Here is a 20570-nt window from a genome sequence, read left to right as displayed (position 1 = left end):
TGAAAGTCACTTGTGAAGCTGATTTTTCCAGACCTAGGAGGTTAAAAGTATGCTGTTTGTTATAATACATGCCTGAAGCAAAGGGTAGCTTAGAAGCACATACTATAGAAAGGTTATGCCATAGTAAGTTTTTTAAACATACTAAGGTAATTCTCTGGTGTTTGTTTTACACTGTGTTGTGCAGGCTGGACCACGGTTTAATTACATATCTCTATGTCTGTCAGAAAAATGCCAGGTATTGCCTAAGTTGCTAGTATGATGTCGAAATACTTGCCTATTAATTAATTATTAAAAAATGGGGAAACCAAAACAGTAAGGAATCATAGAAACAGCTCTAGTAACATGGGTTTAGGAAAATTAAATTTTAAAGTATTGAAACCCAGATATCAGAAGTAGAGGTTTGTTAGTATTTCTGCTTTGGGGTTAGGGGTTGTTTTATTTTGAATTAGGCACATTATAAATAAATTTAAAAAAACACAAATGAAAACACCAACGTATTTTGGCTATAAGAAGCTTTTCTGGTTTTGTGTTACTCAAATTATGCTGTGGATTTGCCAGATGGCATTTGAGTCTGAGGACATTTATTTTTCAGGCTTCATCAAACAATTTTTAGTTATGAGATGAATGTATTTTCTATTACTGGTGAGGGTTCTGTTTGCTCGCTGACATAGTTGTTAGTCTTGAACAATAAAATATAGATTCAGTATTTTGTTTCTTTTTTTTTCAGCGCTGTGACATTGGCGATGCATCCCGGGGTAGTCTGTCATCGTATGCCTATATTCTTATGGTTTTGTACTTTCTGCAACAGAGAAATCCACCAGTTATTCCAGTTCTTCAGGAGGTAGGTTTTCAGAAGAGGTGGCTATGAAAATAGATGCCCTGGTTCTTCAAGCCAAATATGAGAAGTCTGGGCTTTTAGGATCAGTGGGATGAATGAAATCTGGGGCCCTTCTGCATTAGCAGGCTCCTAACTCCCTCTTGATTTTAGTGGGTAAAACTTAAGTAGAAAATTACAACAAAACTGGGAATCTGTTGGACCTAAATTCTGCTGTTAAGTTTACTTTGAGATTTCGGTCTTATGATTATATTTGTATGCTGAACAGGATAGAAAAAATATTGTCAGGTGGTATGAAGGGAATTGTAATTATGAGGCTGCACCAGATGCTCTTGATGTGAGTCCAGCTCACATCAGTTATTGTCAGAAGCAATATTTATTGCTCAACATCTTATCTGTAAGAGAAAAAGTTAATTTTATGATTTGATGAGGGGAAAAAAAAAAAGATAACTAATGCTTTGGTACAACATTAAAGGTGCTGTTTTATATGTGCCAGGAAACTTTACTAAGAAAATCACTTTCTGTATCTTCATTGCATGGGTGGGGACAAAATAATTAGTCAGCTATCTGCCTCTTCCTGGATATACTCTGAAACTTCCCAGCACTTCTGAAAATTGTCCCTTTCTGACTTTTTCGTTGTTTGTGTACAAGAGGAAAATTGGCTTAAGCACTGCAGTTGAGACTCAGACTTTCTTGCTGATAGTTTAGTAGTTGTTGAGGGTTGTTCTTTTATTGCTGCCCTGAGCGTGCATTTAAATAACAGTGGAATTTCCCCTTGGCATTGCTAAAGTCAAAATGTAATAGGAGTCATATAAAGTATCCTTAGAGATTTTGTGGGCAGGAGGGATATTGGAATCTTGATGAAGTAATTCAGTCATGTTTTCTTAGTTGCAAAGAACAAGTGAAAATATCCAAGTAAGCTGAGAGAAACATAGCAATAATGCAGAAAGACTTGGAAATTTTTTACCAATGGGAAATTCTGCCTATATAAGAAGTAATTGTTAAAATTAAAAGATTTTTGGTTTTTTGTGCTACTTCTTACCAGCAAAACTGCAAGTCTTGCATGGTGAATCTGAATTAGAGTGGTAACTGTATCCCTCTCTATTTCGGCAGATATTTGATGGAAAACAGATTCCACAAAGAATGGTGGATGGATGGAATGCCTTTTTTTTTGATGACATGGAAGAATTGGTAATATTCTAATTCCAGAAGAGTCACTAAAACTTAAAGCTTGTTTTTATGGGAAAGTAATATATTGCTAACAGCGTAATACATAAAAGAGTGGTTGAACTTCCATATCCATATTATTATAACTTCCCAAATGAGGTCTGTTTTGCTGAGATGAGTGTCTGCTTTTTCTTAATTTGTATTAAGTCATTTCTAAGTAACATAAATCAGGGAAAAAACTTTTTACTTTCAATAGTCTGGGATTGAGGTGTTGTTAAGTGTAGTGATTTAACCTTTAACGAAGTGAAACTGTTCATGGTAGACAAACTCATAATTAGAGAGGTAGTTGGAGAATGAGAAGTAGTTCAGTAACTGTACCTGTATAAATTGTGTTTTCCATGGCACGCAGAAGAAGCGGCTGCCTTCTCTTGGAAAGAACACCGAGTCACTTGGAGAACTGTGGCTGGGGTTGCTGCGATTCTACACTGAAGAATTTGACTTCAAGGAATATGTGATCAGCATCCGGCAGAAGAAGCTGTTAACGACGTTTGAGAAACAGTGGACATCCAAATGTATTGCCATAGAAGGTACTTATGTGCTGATTTTTTGTTTCATTAAGGAGGGAGTGATAAATACTGTTGCTTGAGCATCTATTCTTCTTGCACAGGATCTTTATGTGAGGAAACTACCATCAGTGCTTAAAAGAAGCATTGTTTGCAAGTCCTGCAGCTTACAAAATGAGATTACACTCATAACTTTTAGTATATGTCAGTAAAGTGCTCTTTATTATGGTTAGTCATGTTTTTTTATAACACTCAGCATTGCTTTGCTGTCATCTACTCTGTGACTGCATTTAAAATTGAATTCTCTGTGTTAAAATAAAAATTTGTGTTGCAACATATTTTTTCCAACTCTTCATTTGTTTTTCCCCCTTCTTTACACAGATCCTTTTGACTTGAATCATAATCTCGGTGCTGGAGTCTCTAGGAAAAGTAAGCTATTTTGTCTACTAATGATTAATGTTCACTAATTTCTAAAGTGTTGTGCCTTTTCTGTTGTTTTGCAATAACCGTCTTTCTTCAATAGTGACCAATTTCATAATGAAGGCATTTATCAACGGGAGAAAATTATTTGGTACCCCATTCTACCCAACTGTGGGAAGAGAAGCTGTAAGTGTTCATAGTTTTTAGTATATTTTTTACTTTTCTTCATCCACTGAATTGGTGCATCCAGGGCGAATCTCTTGCATGTATTTATCAATTTGGTATGCACAATATATGTAGGTACACATTATTTGCATTAAATGGGTGGCTTAGTATTGGGCTTCTGCAATACAAAATTCATGGGAGTAGTTGGATGGGTGATGGGTATTTTTGGCAGTTGGGGGAAGGTAAGCTTATTTTGGTTTTTGTTTTTTATAAAACTTTTCATTGTGTGGCATGAAGTGTTGCAGAAAACTGCAACAACAGCTATAAAACCCAGAAACAGGCTTAGGAACTTTACTACCCATTCATGTAGCCAAAGCAAATAGATTTATGAGATGTTACACTCTACTTTGTTTTCCAGTGGATGGGGAAAGTAAGGATTGCTGCTTAAGAAAGGAAAAGGATTATGATAAACTTTCTTATCAGTTCATCTTAAAATTGACATAGTGAGTCAAGGTCTGGAATGTGTTTATGCAGCAGTACTCTAGAGAAATTACTCCTTTGAGCTATAGGGTCCAGCCATTGATGTGTCATAGAGAACTAATTCTTTGTATAAGCAAATAAATCAGCTGAAATTGGTATTTTTAACATCTACTTTAGCAAGGTGATTTCTAAGACATTTTAGAGGACTGTTCTCCCAATGGCTTTGAAGAGGGTTTGTGTTTCTAAGGGATTTTAAAAATCTGAAAATTGTTATTTCCCCTCATCTGTTCCTATTTTCTCTTTTCCATTTGCTTACTTTATCTGTACTTTATATTAAATGTGCTTTGATGCAGTAGCTGTGTTCTATTTTGCACTGTGTCTAATAACATAAGAGGTGTTTTTATTGGGACTTTTTGAGTACTACTGTGAAACGGATAATGAATTACAGTGTGGATGTAGTTAATTGTAAGTGACAAATATGTGAGTGTATGTAATAAATATAATTGCTAATTAGTTTTATTTTTTTCTTTGCTTGCATATATGTACAGCACAATGCTATAGTGCTTCTGGAAAGCATATACTGTATGTTTTTATATGTGTTCTTTTGCGTTGTTCAGCTTCATCTCAGATGTTCATTGAATATTTTACATAAGGATAAAAAGCAGGAGAGAAAGCAGCCTTAAGATGCAAATGAGCCCTCTTATGTGAAGGAAATAATGCAAATAGTATTACAGAGCATTTTATTTCTCCAAAGTACCTGACAGAGAAGGAGTTCTCTGTCTCCTTCCTAAGCCAGTGCCCTGTAGTGCAGCTTAGTGATACAGAGAGGAAACTAGCAAAAATGTTCAGTAAATTACCTAAGTCTACAGTAGGACTTTGTTCCTGAGCTGGGGTTAGGACATTTCTATTTGTACTTCTGTTTCAGTCTTCTAGGCAAGATAAGTGTTTTCACAATGTTTGTGTTGCTCAGAGGCTGTAAACTGTGGCCTTTGTGCTGGCACAGGTCAGAACCGCAGATGTCCTTAGCACGTTGCAGGCAGGGCAGGGATACAGGGCCATGCACAGATGCTCCATCTGTTTCCCACCTGAGCTTTCTTCTGTCGGAGGGGATATAATAGTGTCATTTGGGAAGGGACAGAGACTGCTTTGGAAAGCATACACACAGTGACTCAGATACCAAAATAGATCATGTGCAAAAAATTGCCTTCCGAAGAGCCTGTGGGGAAGCAGAAGGCAGGCAGCAGGCTGGAGCCTGGATGCGCTGTTCTGCAAATTCAGCTTCTGGCCCTACCACTAAATAACACTTTTTAGCCCAAACTCTGAAAAAGCTGCCATTATCTAGGGGAAGAAAGAGACTTAGGTATAATCTAAGAACTGGCAGAATTTAGGGGACAATAGGAGATGAAAGCTGTCCAATTTGCTTTCATTTCTCAGTCTCGTAAGTATTGTATCTGTCTGATGTGTTTTGATAGGAATACTTTTTTGACTCGAAAGTGCTGACAGATGGGGAACTGGCACCCAATGACAGATGTTGTCGTGTCTGTGGAAAAATTGGTCACTACATGAAAGACTGTCCAAAGAGGAGGAGGTAAGTAATATACAAAGCTAAATTAAAATCTCGGAGATTAAATCAAGAGATTTGGATACTTGAAATTTTAGTGGAAATGAAGAACCTGCTTAATTGCAGAGAAAATCAAAGCTTTGCATCTGACTCTCAACTTCCCATCCTGTTTTGCTTTTCTTAGGCTATTTCTGGTCATCTCTTTAAATCTTTGAGTGTTTATGTGAGCACACACAGTAAAATAAAAAGTGTGTAATATGTTAACACTTCATGATCTATCTGTATTTTACAGCTGATCTGTAATTTACAGCTTACTTTAAAATTTAAATCACTAAATTATCTTTTTATAATGTAAACATTCAGATGGAGACCATATTACCTAACTGCACATTTTGTAATGTATTATAATGGATTTCCTGTAGTGATCGTGTTTGGAAGATAGCGTTGAATTTGGATTGTTCTATAAATGTGATAACATATCTCTGCAAGGCAGGTATAAGTTCATTTATTAAAATCTAGAGGTAGTTAAAATGTACATAGTTCAGGTGCATTTCTGTAACATACTAGTGCAGTCACCTAGTGATCTTGTATATTAATTGCACTTACGAGTTCTAGATCCAATACACCTGCAAAAGGAGTCCCTAGCACATGGAGGCCAATGTCTCCAAAGAGAGCTTAGCAGGAACTGACAGAATCTGCAGTCCTCACATTTTTACATATTTGAATTTTTAATGGCCCAATCAGTATAGGTTGTCTGACTCCTCCTAAAACCTGGTGAAGCTCTTAAAATACAGATCTGGGGTTTTTGATCTACTCTCTATATCCAGTTGTGTACTTCATAATTATTAAAAATATTCTTGGTCCCTTCCTGCTAGTCCTTATTTACAGTCTTCGTTCAGTCAGAAGGGTTCAGGATACATGAAACTGGACTGGGACCCCAAGGTCACAGGCTGTTTCTTTCAGCCACTCCCTTCATGTACTCATGAGCTCACAAGCACTAGCAGAGTGAATTACGTCTCCTGTTTCCCTACATCTGCCTCAGGAAAAGAAGTTGTGATCTGCTCTTCATACAAACTGCTGCTTACAGTGCAGCCACAGAGAATCTCTCTCAAATTGTATATGGAGCTCACAAACTAGTATTTAACAATCCTACAGATACAATGTGGAAAAAGACCTTTATTTCTTGTCTTGGTTCATGATCACTAGTTCTGCAGTTTATTGTGTTAGTACTGAGTTTGAAAAAGTCTCAATGCTTTCCTTCATATCCTGTTTAGGCTCAGGATGCTAAGTACTTTAATAGAGAAACATGACATCTCCAGTGAGGAGGAGATTATATCTCCAGGATACAGCTAGCTCGTTTTGTGTATATTCTGACTCAGTGGGATTGTTGCATAGAACTTCTCTCAAATTAACAGGTGAAGTCTGCTTAACTGCAGGTATAGTTCTGTGCTAATACAGCCAGATAGCTTCTGGGACAGTTCTGGGGAGCTTAGAAGTCATTAAGTTTGTACAAGCAGGTTGTTAACCATCCCATATAGAATCATATAATCATTTTGGTTGTAAGAGGCCCTCAGGATCATCAAGTTCAACCATAACCTAACCTAACTCTAGCACTAAACCATGTCCCTAAGAACCTTGCCTTTTAAATCCCTCCAGGGATGGTGACTTTACCAGTTCCCTAGGCAGCCTGTTCCAATGCCTGACAAGGCATATTCTGCAAGTGTTTTTCTGGGATTCCTAAGATATTTGTATTCTAGTACAGCTGTTGGTTATGTAACCATTTCCCTTTGAACATACCAATTTAACAGCTCTACAGAGATTTGTGTGTGTGTGGTTTTGTGATATTGGTAATAAAAATTATTATTCAGGTTGAAGAAGAAGGAGAATGAGAAAGATGATGAAAAAGAAGTGAAAGAAGATGACAGAGAAACAAGGGAGAAAAGGTGTTTCATATGTGGGGATGTGGGTCACGTTAGAAGAGATTGTCCTGAATTCAAACAAACTCGGCAGAGAAATAACAGCGTGCCAGGTGAGTTAGTTTATTTGTTATTAGTATAATTTGAAAGTTCTGAGATCCCTTCTCTCTAGGTTTCTGTATAGACCTGGTAATTATGTAAAAAAAAATCTCCAACTAATGATTTCAGTTATTGCAAATACAGCTTTTAGTCTAAGTGTCATTTTTCTTCAAGTGAGGTAGTGCCTCCTGAAGTACAGTCTTTGGTTGGGTGGAAAAATATACTCAGCAGTAAATATAGTGTACTTCAGGGTATTGCATTATTTGTCTTCCACGCACAACGGGTGCATTTAGGAGTAGTAATCATAGTAATAATTGATTGCATTTCCTCTTCCAAATGTTTCTCAAACGTTAGCTAACCCTCTGTCATCTATGAGAGGTAAGTAAATGCATTTTCACCAAAAGTCAGTGGTCTTAAAGTAACACTTCTAAAAGCATACAGATACATTACGAATCTAGATCTAGCTTTCAAATTACTGTTAGTAATTAGAGACAAGTCTAATTGCAAATCCATTCAAATTAGGCCCTCAGGTGCCTGCAGTACTTGAAAAAGTAGGAAAAACAATCGTAAATGAACTTCAGAGAGGACCTTGTTGCTTTTCTGTATTCTGATATTCCTTACTCTTTTTTTTTTTTTTTTTCCTTCTTTCTTTGCCCAAAAGTTTCTGCTGTTGCTATTGCTATTTAAAATCCTGGTGCTTACAGCAACAGCGTGGAAACCTGTATAAAGCAGCCCACCCACCTGTTAGCAAAGTGAGCTTTACTCGTGCTCAAATTTGTATTACTTGGAATTAGGTTTTGGGTTTAGCTGCCTCTAGCTATTAATGTTGGCTGTTGCCAGTAGAGGGAGAGTTTTCCACTAAAAGGAAAGCGGAGGGTAAATTGGTTTACCTACTTTGTGTCACATGAGTTTTAAGGTATTGCTGACTCCCAATTCTGTGTTCATTATTCTGTCATCTGTAACCCTGTGGTTTTTATTTACATTTTTGTTCCCTGATTAGGCACCCAGTTGGTCCGAAGCTTGGTAAATTCACAGCTAGTGGCTGTGAGTCAGCAGCAAGCGGAACGACCCTTGCGCACTAGACAGTCATCAGAATGTGTAAGTTCCGATTAGCTGTAGTATCAAAGTAAGCAAGACGTAGCAAACCAGCGATCCTGGCCCATGCTAGGAACAGGTTTGCACAGTTTTTTAACAGATTCTAGACTTTATAATGATGGCATTGTACTCTGCTGGTTACTTAAACTTTGATTTATAATATAGTGTCTCTTAGAGAGCTTTTATGGGCTTTCAATATTGAAACTATATAGTCAAATTACATACGTGATAGCTTGCAATTCTGAAAGGCCAGCTTTGCTATCTTTGAGATTTAAGCTAGGATGCCTTCTGAAGTCTCGTGCTTGGTTATTCTGGCAATGTTCTGGAGTTGCTAAGGGAAGTAAAGTATAGCTCATCATTAACATCCTGGAGACTTAGGTTTGACTATTGTGATTCTCTGTGGTTTAAGAGAACTCTCTTAAGGGACTGTCACAAACAGGCAGGGAACACAGGTGGATCATGCTGCTGGCATGACCAGTGCATGCTTGTGGTGGTTCAGTGTTTGCAGGAAGGCTGCAGTCAGTGCATGTGCTCTATTTTTATAAGATTTAAGCTGTTAAACTAGTGGTTGTCTTTCAAATCCCAGGTTTTACCTTCTCATCCTGGTTTGATAACGGCATAGGAGGCACTCATACAGAACAGTTGGAATAGCAGCAGGAACCAGTCCCAGCTTCTGGGCTTCAGCTTTTGCCCTGGCAGAGCCGCACAGCATGCTGCTGTAAGGAATGCTCTGAAAGGCTGGCATGGGGAAATCCTGCACACCTCTGGGTGCTGAAGAAAAGTGACTGCCAATTTAAACAGACAGTCAAGCAGTCACAGGGAGTGACAAGCTGCAGAGACCATTAACTTCAGCTGTTCGACAGCAGCTGAATTACTTGGAGCATAGCTGTCTGCTGTAGTCTGTGGATGGAGACAAGCAGCTCCAGGGAAGATTGAAATATGCGATTCAGATCATTATCTGTGGTTTAGGTAGCTGGCTGTCATTTGAATTTCTCTTTGGAGGCACCTTGTGCCATCACTATCTTGTATTAGTGCTTAAACCAGATTAGCTTAATCCAGACACTGTTTTTTGGCAGATAAAATTGGGAACTATTTTCCCAGCCATCCAAGTTCTTGAAGTGCTTCTCTGCTTAGTTGCAATACTTACTGAAACAGGCTCATGCTTGTTGCTAGTGAAAGGGAAAGCTTTGTAAAAGCTTTGCAAATAACTGCTATTTCTGTGCCTTTAGCCATGGCTTAACGTCAGGATATGAGGGTTGGAACCAGGTTTTTGGAGTTTCAATTTCTTGTTTAACAGACTAAATGAAAAGTAAAGAAATATTAGGAGCATACTTTGGAATTACCTTAAAAAGTGTATGTAGTAATAATAACCACTCTATTTAGAAGTAAGGGAAGCAGTTAATGAGATTCTGGGCTGTAAATAAGTAGCATGGGGAAGACACTGATTAAAAATCAGAAACAGTTCTGTGAAGAGTCTAATGAAGAGCCTGGGGCTAATGCTTGCTCCGAATGATGTTTCTGATGGTGGGATGTGCCACATTGACAGACCTAATTATCTGGCGGTGAAAATCAGTGTCAGTCAAATTGTTCTTATTTAAACCACCAGGAACTTGGGTGCATTATTTGGGGTGTTGCTGGGAATGCTTTGCCTAGTCTAATACAGTAGGTGCTTATTAAAGAAAATTACTATTAAATAGCTAGTGAACTAATCAGAAATACATACTTTTTTTTTTTTCCCCTCCAGTCTGATTCGCATCAGTCATCTTACTCTCCACAACCTCAACAATTTACACAGAATTCCTCTCAGCCAGCCTCCATTAACCAGACTCAGCCACAACCAATATCCCAGTCTAAGCACGTTCCACAGCCACAGCAGGGTGCACAGCCACCCCATCAGGTCCAGCTGCCTTTGTTTAACTTTCCCCAATCTCCCCCAGGTCAGTATTCCACCTTGCATAACCTGGGACTACTTCAGATGCACCATCACCACCAAATTCAGCTTCCCAACACTTCTTGGCCTATACATGGGCCGGTTATTCACTCTGCAGCAGGTAACCCTCCTCATTCTACAAATGTTCCATTTTCTATGAGATCTGGCAGCAGCAGCACCACAAATAACCAGAGCAGTGTAAGCTTGAATGATCCCAGTATCATCTTTGCACAGCCTGCTGCCAGGCCCATGGGAATTCCCAGCACTTCTCATGAGGGACCCTGGCACAGCCCCGTGACTCCAAACTCGCTGGTGAACAATGGCACGGTGGGGAACTCAGGTAACTCTTCTCTGTTGTATCAAACCTCTCGCTCTTTGTGTTCAAATGTTAAGTGTTACAGGAACAGCTAACGCTTTCAACTTGTTTTGTATTAAAAATATGATGCTTAAGAAACTAATTTATCACCTTCTCTCTATTAATGTTTTCATAGGAAAAAAATTAGGTGAGTCGGATCATTGTAGCTTTTAGGCATTGGTTCTGTCTGCCATTAATGGCTGCGCAACACATGAGAAATCATGCATTCAACTGAGAAATGTTCTAGTAATTGTTTGCATCTAAGCACATTGCTGTGAATATGCTTAAAAATACATTTTTCATTTATGTTGTTGTGTAGTTTTATTAGATGAATACTGAGACTGCAGCTGCAAACTTAGAGACTCACAGAATTATGGTTGTGCAAATTTAATCTTGCCTCCTTACATTTAGTACAATATGGCATGAACTTATGTGGTTTTTTTCTTATAGTTTATCCTGACACATTTCACTTCCTTAATCTCAACATTGTTTTCTGAAAATACTTCATACAGATTTCCACTGCGACAAGTGGGCAACAGCCTTTTGCCTCATGCTGAAGCCAAGTACATTTGTACGTTTGAGGCTGAGAAAAACAGTATCAAGTAATTAAAGCCCATGCAGCTTTCTGTGCAACATAACATGTAGCAGCCCCTAAATTTTAACTGTGATCTTTTAAATCATTATAATGGTCTTTTGATTTATTCTGAGTAACTCCTCCTATGTTTAAAAAAAATATATCAATCATACAATATACTGATGGAGATGTTCATCACAAGATGGAAATTTTGGATCTTCATCACAGTCTTTTTCTGCACTAATAAGGTGGTTGACAGCAACAGATTTTCAGCTGAGCCAACAGTGTTGAATGGGGTATAATTCACCAGTGAGTTTCAGGTATTTGTTGACATGCTGGAGGTGCATGTTTTTCTCTTCAGAGCTTGGTGGGGGGACTTTTTCCCCATGCAGCTCCTTCCAATCCAAGTCTCCTTACCCAGGTAGTTGCCTTCTCTCAGACAAGATCCCCAAATCGTAGCTTGTGCTCTGTTCTCTCTTAACGAGTCCAGTTTCTCATCATGTAGTCAGTCAGTCCCTGTCTTCAGTCTTTTCCCTTTTGCTCTATGTCAAGTTTCTTCCACTCTTATTGTGCCTGCACAGGTGACTTCCCAGGTTTTTTGCGCTGTCAGTCACAGTATCTTTTTTCCCTTCCCTCAACCTCCACGTATTTCCAGTTTAATCACTCTCCTTTTCCTAGTTCTCAGTCCTAGTATTTTTCCTCTTTGTATTTTAATCAGTTTTGTTTCCTTTTTGGCTTTGATGCCATTAAGGTGGGGTCACTGGGTTGGGCGCACAGCAGCAATGAGCTGTCTGCTCTCTTACTTGCTCATGACAATTTGGGAACAGTAAGTTTGTGGAAACTTTGTCTTTGCTCACATAACCTTGAGTTGGAAGGGGCAATTTTACTTTCTTTTCAGTAGACAGTTGATCAGAAGTAGGATCGTTAGCAGTTTCAGACAGACGACCTTTTTTCATGCTGCTTACGGCACCCTGCTTTATGTTTTATTGTGTAAAAGTTACTGTTATTTTTAAATGTGTAGCTTACTTTTATTTAATGAAATTCTGTCTGCATTTTTTTTATTATGAGCCTGAAGGGGAACTGATATATTGAGAAGGATAGTTACTTAAATTTCTTTATTTGTAAATGTACATTGTTCAACTTTTTAAATTAGCAGGCATTGCTGTGTCGTACAAAATTTGGAGCTACGGAAAAAAGAGCAGAATTAGTAATACATTATTTCACATCACCTGTTGTGTGTCCTGCCTCCTTGGATGCGTGATTTCTCATCCTTAGTGCTGCAGTAATACTGAATTTGTAAATGGCATAGCTTACAATTCGTGTATTTATTTCAGAATAGTTTTTATTTTTGTCTCTAAACATCAATTTTATGTTGGTCTGATGATCTATGTATCAAGCTTCTTAAGCATACAGCTATAAGTGGAATTCCACTGTACATCTTTCGAGAATTATTTCTTGCTGTAGGATAATAGCTTTCACATCACAGCTATGTCAGTGATAGTGAATATCTGTGTGGGATCAGGTATTAGTAACATTGCCCAGACCTTGTATTTTTCATCATGAGAATGACATAGGAATAGTGAAATTGTGGGTCTTGATTTTCGTACTGATTCATCCTCTGTCTTCCTCCCCAGTAAATTCTATTATAGTGAATAATGAAGTAATTTAGGTTGTAATTTTTGCTGATGTATATTAAAAAAAAAAAAAAGAGTAGCACATCAGACTAATTGCATTAAGTCCCCTGCAAACTGTTATTTAAGATGTAAATTGTATTTGTGACTTACTGTTTAATTATTTCAACTTGCAATGTGCTTTTCCCTTTCAATTGAAAAATAGATCAGGGTTTCCAAGGACAGTTTGGTAAAATGAATCCTCCTTCTGTCCCTTGGGACCATGGGACCCCTCCTACCCATTTTCCTCTCCTCCGAGGAGCGTGGCCTTACAATATGCCTCAGAACTACATGCAGCAGGGAAATGCCAGCTACCCACCGAACAAACCTTTCTACCCTCAAGGTACTAGAACTAGTATGTGAATCAACAGCTCATGCAACATGTTTCTTTACTGTCTCAAAGGCTTTAAAAGCCAAGGAATCACGTTTCACTTGCTGCTAGGCTCCCTGGAACCATAATTGAACCCAAGAGTCAAATCAACGCTTCAGCTTCCTCTATGGATGGATGAAAATCTGTGTGGGAGGGAAGGGGTTAAATCAAATTCTGAAATCTGAGCCAGTTTGCAGTCTGTTGCACTTCCAGCCTCTTTCTCCTTCCCTGCTGCTCTCAGTGTAAAGCCAGCTCTGCTTCAGTTGAGGTTGAGATGATTTGCCCATGAGCGTGTTAAGAATATGAAGAAATCTTTTACTTAATTCATTTTATTTGGCTTTTGTACCTTGTATTGCGAAATGGCTCACAAAGATAAAAACTTGCAAGACCATGGAATAGTTGAGGTTAGAAGGGGCCTCTGTAGGTTACCTAGTCCACCCCTTCTGCAGTCAAAGCAGCACTAACTTCACAGTTAGGTCGGGTTCAGTTATTCAGGGTACCTCGGAGGACCGACTTTATCTCACCTCTTTGTGCTGCTACTGGATGATAAAGTGCTCAGCACCTGGCAGGACTGGGAAGGGCTGTAGGAAAAAGGCATTTGGCTCGACTGAGAGTGAAACTGTGCCCAGATTTTACTTGGAGGCTTTGCCATCACCGTGCTGCTGGGTCACCTACTGTAAAGTGAGAAATACCAGCACCCGATATGTTTTTCAAAATCTGTTGGCTGTAGTGAGGTTTCCAAGTGACACCTGTATTTAAAAATCCTGAAAGTATTTTTGTAAAATAACTAAAGTAATGCAACAAAATGTCTTGATTCTGAGGAAGTTTTGGAAATAGGATTGAAGTAACACTGCATTGTCCCATTCAGTGGGTTAGCTGTACAGTTAGCATTTGTGTCAGCCTAGTAAAAATGGCTTTATTTCTAAGTAAGATTAATACATTGACTATAGCCAAGTACTGTTAAATATATTTAATTTGCTGAAGTAATTGTAATCCATTTTCTTCTAGCTGGCCCACTGATGCAGAGTAACCAGAGGTTCTCGCTTCTGTCTCAAGGACACCCACACTTGAATCTGAATTACATTCAACAGAAAAAGTGAAATTTAATGGGATTGTGGGTGGGTGGGGGGAGGGGAGGAAAAAATTCAGGTTCTGATTTAAAATCTTAATGCAATGTGTTTAGATACAAGATTATTTAAGACTTTTTAAACTGTATCATTTGTACATAGATATGAACTATAGTTTTTACTAGTATCACAAAACTGAGTGATACAAATTTCATCTATTTTATTACCCTATTTTTAAGGGGAAGTGTGTTTTGTTTTATCTTTATAAACTGTAAAGAGAGAGAATTTTTAAAATTAAGTTCTTTATTTTCTATTAGCTGTATTCATACTTTGGTTGCTTCAGACTTTATATATATTGTTCTAAAAAAAAAATAAAATTAGAAGGGGATTTCATGTGTTGAAGAATTTGTCACTTCTATTCTTTACAGAACTATGTAGTGCCAAAAAACTTTTTAAAAGAAAAATAAAACTGCAAAAAAAGGACATAAGACTTTCTTCCTCTTCCCTATTTGTATGCATGCTTGCATTTAATTGTAATTAGAAAAACTAGAATAGACAAAAGATGAGCTGTTTTAATGAGGCATACAATCAGTGTGCCTGTTTTTCCCCATGCTGGTGTCATTGCATGTGCAGTTCACAGGCAACGTGTCTTTCTTTTAAAATACTTAAGGGAAGAGCACACCTGCTTTTTCTGTTCATAAACTTTGCAAAATAATATGAAAATAGTCTAGAAAATCAGGCTCTAATATTGAGTAATTCTAGAGATCACCTTCCATAAATTCACTTGGCATACTACTTTTTGTGTTATCAACACTCCTTGGGCAACATATGAAAATCTTTAAGCTGTAAATGCTGTGTTGAGGAGACAAAACTGTGAGTCCGTGCTCCTGAAGCAAGACTAGGAACAAAGGGCCGGTACACAAAGGGTTTAACACAACTGATTTCCTGTGGTATGTAATTAAAGGTACTAAGGTGAGAACTGTAACTTGAGTAAGAGCTTAAATATTCTGAATTTGAAAAACAATGTTTTCTGGTAACAGCATCAGAAGCATATCATTAGACTTGAGCAACCAGTAACAGCTGCATGTTGGAGAGGGGGTTTAAATGTAAGCTCTTGTTTTCAGTAAACACCCTGGATGATGACAGTCTGTCTTCCTTTCCTGTACTGGAGGTTTGAGATGGTTTAGGCTGGTAGCTCTTTAATTTTTATAACTCAAACATATTCTCACTTTGGCAAATAGATGCAGTGGCTGTTTGTCAAAACAACACCCTGATTTGAGAATTAAGCCAGCTTCAACTAGAAGTCTAAACTAAGTATTAGGAAAGAAACAGCAAGGAGCCTTTAGAGACAAAACCCCCATTTTTTTTTTTTTATTGCTCTTCACTAGTTTTTACAGGCCTTGAGAAAAACAATTTAAAAAACAATCCTCAAATTCTATCACAAGGATGAGTAACTAACTACATAAAAAAGTATCCTTAGCTTTCTTTTAATTAAAAAAAAAAAAACCCCAAACAGCAACCAACACTTGTACAAGAAGAGAAGGATTAAATGGGCTGCTACAGCAGCCAGCATGTATCCAGCTGTCCCATAAAGCAAAGAGGACAGTACTGGACTGCAGTTCAAGGTCCCTAAACTGTGTGCTGGATTTGTTATTCATTCCCTCGCCGACTCTTCTTGTGACTTTTCTTAGATCTGAAACAAACAAACAAAGCCATATGACACAGGACTAGTAACTGTTTTAAAAGACCAATGCAATTCATAGCAGTAAACGGTGCTTTCTGTAGTGAACTACAGACAGTGTGACTTGACTACCACACTGAGAGAGGCACCGTATGAAATATTTCCAACCTTGTAACACGACCTTCAGTCCCCAAGATTCAGTGACAAGTAGGAGCTCCTACAAGGACAGACACCCTTAAAAACATGCCAGGGCTTTACCTTTCAGGTGATTTGGAATGACTTCTGTGTCTGTGACTACGATGATGCCCTAGGACGTAAAAAAGTAACTGTTAGTACCATAGACCCTGGAATTCTTTTTTGATTTGCTAATACAGTCTGCTTCCAGTGATCAAGTGTTCTAGATAATGCCAGAACCACCCCCACCTTAATTAGGCACTCAAATTAACCTCCTGGCAAATAAGTGAAAAACAGACTCAAGGCAATTTTGCAGGTATTAACAAAGCTTTCCAGCTGTGCTTTCATATATAACTAGCAGTTTTATAAACCAGATTAAGCACCTTTGCTACCTTATTGATATAATGACACAGATTTTTCTTGCAGTGGATGTTCTGCTGACAAAGACTTGCCAGAATTAATCTGAAAATGACAAAAATACCTGGAGATTTAGATCTTGATCTGTGGCGCCTCTCCCTGGATCTGCTCCGGTGTCGTCTTGGGCTTTTGCTGCGATGCCTCTCCCGGCGTGGTGATGGACTGAGAGAAAGGAAGCTTTTAAGATAGTCATACTAAAAATGCACACGTTTAAAAATTAAATAATAGAATAAAAGACTACCTTCTTCTCTTTGGAGAGCGGCTTCGCCTGTAATTGGGGGAAAAAAAAGAAAAAAGTCACTAAAAAGCACCAGCAGAATCAACCCATATACTAAAGGAATAGATAGGGAGGCGCAAGAGATTCTGACTGAATAGTCATCTTCACGTCTATGCCTTGCTGCAGCCATCTGCAGCAACTAAACTAAAAATATTGCTCAAAAAGAGCCATGCCTCACCTTCTTGGAGACCTGCTTCGGCTCCGCCTGTACCGCACAACCGGAGATCTGCGGGGTTTATCAAGGTCTCTGTAGCCTCTTCTGCGGTGGTCAGGAGAGGGTGCTCGCTCCAGCTGGAAACAACAGCAGGGAGGGAGGAAAGGTTCTGTAAGTCTTGTTTTGAAAAGGTTTTCATCTCTCACTAAGGATTCTGAAGAATTAATATAAATGATGAAAGTCATGCCATCAAGCTTTCCCATCCTCAAATATTTAATATTCAGAAGTGAGTAGTACTGCCTAAGTTTGCCAACTGGAAATTAAAATGGCCAGCTCCCATACTGCTGATTCTTGAAAAGTACAAAATTGACTGTGATGGTCACCATAACCTTCATCATCACCTTTAGTTCTCTCAGTTCTACATGTATGGGAAACAATTTATCTGAGACATGTTTAACACAGAACAGATCCAGATTTGTGAATTTCAGGAGACTGAAAAGCTGACAAACACAGAGCGCTTGAGAACCACTTTAGGGTCTGACCAGTTCTCACCAGCAGCTTCTATGAAAACATGTGAAGTGGGGAGACAGGAGTTGCAAGCAGCCTCCTGGGGCCTCCCCTCAAATATTTCTCACAGGCCATAAAGTGTTCTGCAGTCCTTCAGCACCAGCTTTAACTATCACTTTGCAAAATAGTTCACCAACCTTTTCATCTTCCTCCTCCTCTTCCTCACTGGATTCTACATCATCCATATCTTCTTCCAAAGCACTGACACGAGGCTCAAGTTGCTCAGCTTCTTCCAGAACATACCGTTTCTAGGAGAAATTTTCACTTTATCTTATGTAACCTTGTTCTTAAGAACAAGCACCTCAGGAGGCATTTCGTGTGCCAGAGGGGCAGGTATCACAGCTTTATGCAACAAGCCAGCAGCTGATACAACTAGTGAATTTGATGCAGTTGAGAATTCAATAACCATCTACTTCTCCAAACCTGTAATCGAGGCAGAATGATATCGCAAACACGTTCCTCATGGAGTAGTTCATCAATGAATTCATCCACGTGCATCAGCTCAAATTCTGGGTGGGGGGAAGAAACAGCATTTAAAAGACAAAGACTATTAACACTAGTGGCTAAAGATTAAACCCTTCAGACAATTTATGTCAAGTGGGCTGTACAAACAACAGACCTAAAATCATTCTCAGGGATAAGAAAAATCATTAGGCACATCCTGCATAAAGAGGGAATAAAGAGGCTAGGATTAGTAGAATTACCGTGCTTAAACCAGTGCTCGAATAGTGTTTCTTTGGTATTTGTGGAACTGAGTTTCAGTTTCAGTGCCCAACAGAAAACACAAGCACTTGGGGACAGCAAAATAAACAACATAGTTTTCATTTGTAAAAGCATGACCAGCAAGACTATCCAAAGGATGAATTAATAAAAGTAAGGTTTAAAAAAAGATTGCCATGCCACATTTTTTTAAGCTTATATTACTAAACAAAATTATCATTTTATCTAGAATAATAAAGCTTTTAACAAAAGGTATCAATGAGGTACTAAGAAACCACAACTAAGAGCGCTTACCCCCATTTCTGTTCTGACTTTTTATTTTCCGATAGTCATTGTACAGCGGTTCAAGATACTTGTAGCAGTCAATGGCAGTGCCTGTCAATCTCATGTACAACGCACCAAGCATTCGGACATACCTGCAAAGCAAACCATTTCACGTATCTGAGCTTTTTCCATAGTTAGTAGTTTAGAAAGGAGATCTTTCTGCAAGTTCCTGAGGAAAATCAGTACACTAAAATGAATAACCGACCATTTAGACATCAGGATTTCTTCTTCAAGTACTTAAGTATATATACATACTCAAGTACAGAAAAAGCACAGGGTGCAGGGCGAGCGGCTCCAACTGCCCCAGTGAGGAGGCGAGTTGCTTCTAAAAGCAACAGGACAGGCAGAGAGTGGGGTGTTCAGCCTGGAGAAGAGAAGGCTCTGGGGAGACCTTATTGTGGCCTTTCAGTACCTAAAAGGGGCCTACAAGAAAGATGGAGACAGACTTTTTTGCAGGGCCTGTTGCAACAGGACAAGGGGTGAAGGTTTTAAACTAAAGGAGGGGAGACAGGCTGGACATGAGGAAAAGATTGTTTACACTGAGGGTGGTGAAACCCTGGCCCAGGTTGCCCAGAGAGGTGGTGGATGCCCCATCCCTGGAGACATCCCAGGCCAGGCTGGACGGGGCTCTGAGCAATCTGAGCTGGTGAAGATGTCCCTGCTCATGGCAGGAGTGGCACTGGGGGAGCCTCTAAGGTCCCTTCCAACCCAAACCGTTCTGTGATTCTCTGACACAGACGAGCTTTCTGGCAAGAAGAGTCTCCTAGGGCCCGCTAAAAGCTGAACCCTGTGCTGAGGCTCCCCTGGACACCCACATTTCAGTCAGTACGGCAGCCAAAAGAGGTGGAAACCAAGCACATGCACCACGGACTCACTTGAAGTCCTCGTTCTTGATGAACTCCACGATGATGTCCTTCTCGGGCTGGATCTGCAGCATCTTCAGCGTCAGGCACAGGAACGGCGTCGGCTTAATGTTCCCACCGTAGACGCCCCCCACGTACTTCAGCTCCATGGCCTTGTCCACCACCAGCTCGGCTGCGAGAGGGACGGGCCGTCAGCGCGGGCTTCCTCGGGCCCCCCCGCCGCCCGCCCTGCCGTACCCGTCAGGCCGAAGCACTCCTCCTTCCAGTACTTGGACTCGTAGATGCGGGTGCGAATGATCTTCTCCACCAGGTACTGCGGGTTGGTGCCGTGGATGCTGTGCGCGTCCTTCACCGTCCGGTTCGCCATGGCGGCGGCCGCCGAATCCCCTCAGCTCCGCAGTAGCAGCCGCCCTGCTCCCCTTCCCTGAGGGAGGCCGAAGCGCCTTCCGCTTCCGGGGCGCGGCCGCCATCTTATCTTTGGGCTTTTACACCCCTTCCGCCTACGACTTCGGGCAAACAAGGCGCGACTTGCTGCGCGGGCCTCTCCCCGCCCCCTCCGCCCTCTGCGCGCGCGCGGCCGAGGGGGCGGGGACCCGAGTAGAGCTTTGGCGCGAAATTCTATCCGAGTTCCCGGCAGGAGTTCGTGCTGCCGCCGCGCGCGCCGAGTCGGGGGTCGCTGAGGTGCCGCGGTGAGTGAGCGGGGCGGGGGGGCTGGCGGCTCCCAGGAGGTGTACTGGGGACCCTCGGTGTCTCTCCACGGCTCAAACGGCCCCTTCGGACGCCGCGGCCCCGCAGGCCGCCTGAGCGGGGCAGCAGCCCCGGGCGGGCTCCCTGCGGAGCGCCGTGCCCACCGCTCCGCCTCCTCCTCTGGAAACGGAGCCTGGGGGGAATGAAGGGGAGCGGCCCCCGTGGCGGAGGGCGCGTTTTTCTCGGCACTGCGGCGCGTTCTCAGAGAGAAAATTCTTATTAGGGAAAAAACCAAACAAACAAACATAAGAGAGACGTTCGTGACGGTCTCACCTGGGTGGTCGCTGGAGGAAAAGCAGCGAGGCCGAGTCCCGGGAGGCCTCGGTCACAAGCAGAAAAGAGCCGATAAACCTCCTCTGTGTAGGAAGTAGCCAGAAAC

At 40.4% G+C, this 20570-nt stretch overlaps 2 protein-coding genes across 4 annotated transcripts in view; one reads left to right on the top strand and one right to left on the bottom strand.

Annotated features, from left to right (window-relative positions):
- The window catches only part of TUT4 (terminal uridylyl transferase 4), a 49340-nt gene extending 32671 nt beyond the window's left edge, over positions 1-16669 (top strand). For 2 of the 3 annotated variants that reach the window (XM_080348598.1, XM_080348597.1), the window contains 12 exons: positions 728-841; positions 1949-2026; positions 2412-2589; positions 2947-2994; positions 3089-3171; positions 5103-5218; positions 7060-7220; positions 8207-8304; positions 10046-10571; positions 12997-13173; positions 14209-14296; positions 16549-16669. In XM_080348598.1, coding sequence (XP_080204724.1) covers positions 728-841; positions 1949-2026; positions 2412-2589; positions 2947-2994; positions 3089-3171; positions 5103-5218; positions 7060-7220; positions 8207-8304; positions 10046-10571; positions 12997-13173; positions 14209-14296; positions 16549-16588 — 1707 coding nt within the window. In that variant the 3' untranslated portion in view covers positions 16589-16669. The remainder of the gene's footprint in view (positions 1-727; positions 842-1948; positions 2027-2411; positions 2590-2946; positions 2995-3088; positions 3172-5102; positions 5219-7059; positions 7221-8206; positions 8305-10045; positions 10572-12996; positions 13174-14208; positions 14297-16548) is intronic. The other variant, XM_080348599.1, reaches the window with a different exon arrangement.
- On the bottom strand, positions 15240-19922 carry PRPF38A (pre-mRNA processing factor 38A). The gene is made up of 10 exons (XM_080348600.1): positions 19682-19922; positions 19457-19616; positions 18552-18673; positions 17961-18046; positions 17675-17785; positions 16995-17107; positions 16781-16807; positions 16604-16701; positions 16207-16255; positions 15240-15960 (listed from the first exon to the last, which is right to left on the bottom strand). The coding sequence occupies exons 1-10, from the start codon at positions 19809-19811 to the stop codon at positions 15918-15920; spliced, it is 939 nt and encodes a 312-aa protein (XP_080204726.1). The 5' UTR covers positions 19812-19922; the 3' UTR covers positions 15240-15917.
- Between the last annotated feature and the right edge of the window lie 648 nt (positions 19923-20570).

This window comes from Nesoenas mayeri, assembly GCF_963082525.1.
Source record: "Nesoenas mayeri genome assembly, chromosome: 8".
Taxonomy (NCBI): Eukaryota; Metazoa; Chordata; class Aves; order Columbiformes; family Columbidae; genus Nesoenas; species Nesoenas mayeri.
Note: the sequence above shows the minus strand (reverse complement) of the source record. Positions and strands in the feature narration are given on the sequence as shown.

Coding starts and splice junctions, on each gene's coding strand:
- PRPF38A (XM_080348600.1), bottom strand. CDS start 19,811: ATGGCGAACCGGACGGTGAAGGACGCGCACAGCATCCACGGCACCAAC. Junction 19,617..19,681: donor GGAGTGCTTCGGCCTGACGG/GTACGGCAGGGC, acceptor TCCCTCTCGCAG/CCGAGCTGGTGGTGGACAAG. Junction 15,961..16,206: donor CATTCCAAATCACCTGAAAG/GTAAAGCCCTGG, acceptor TGTTTGTTTCAG/ATCTAAGAAAAGTCACAAGA.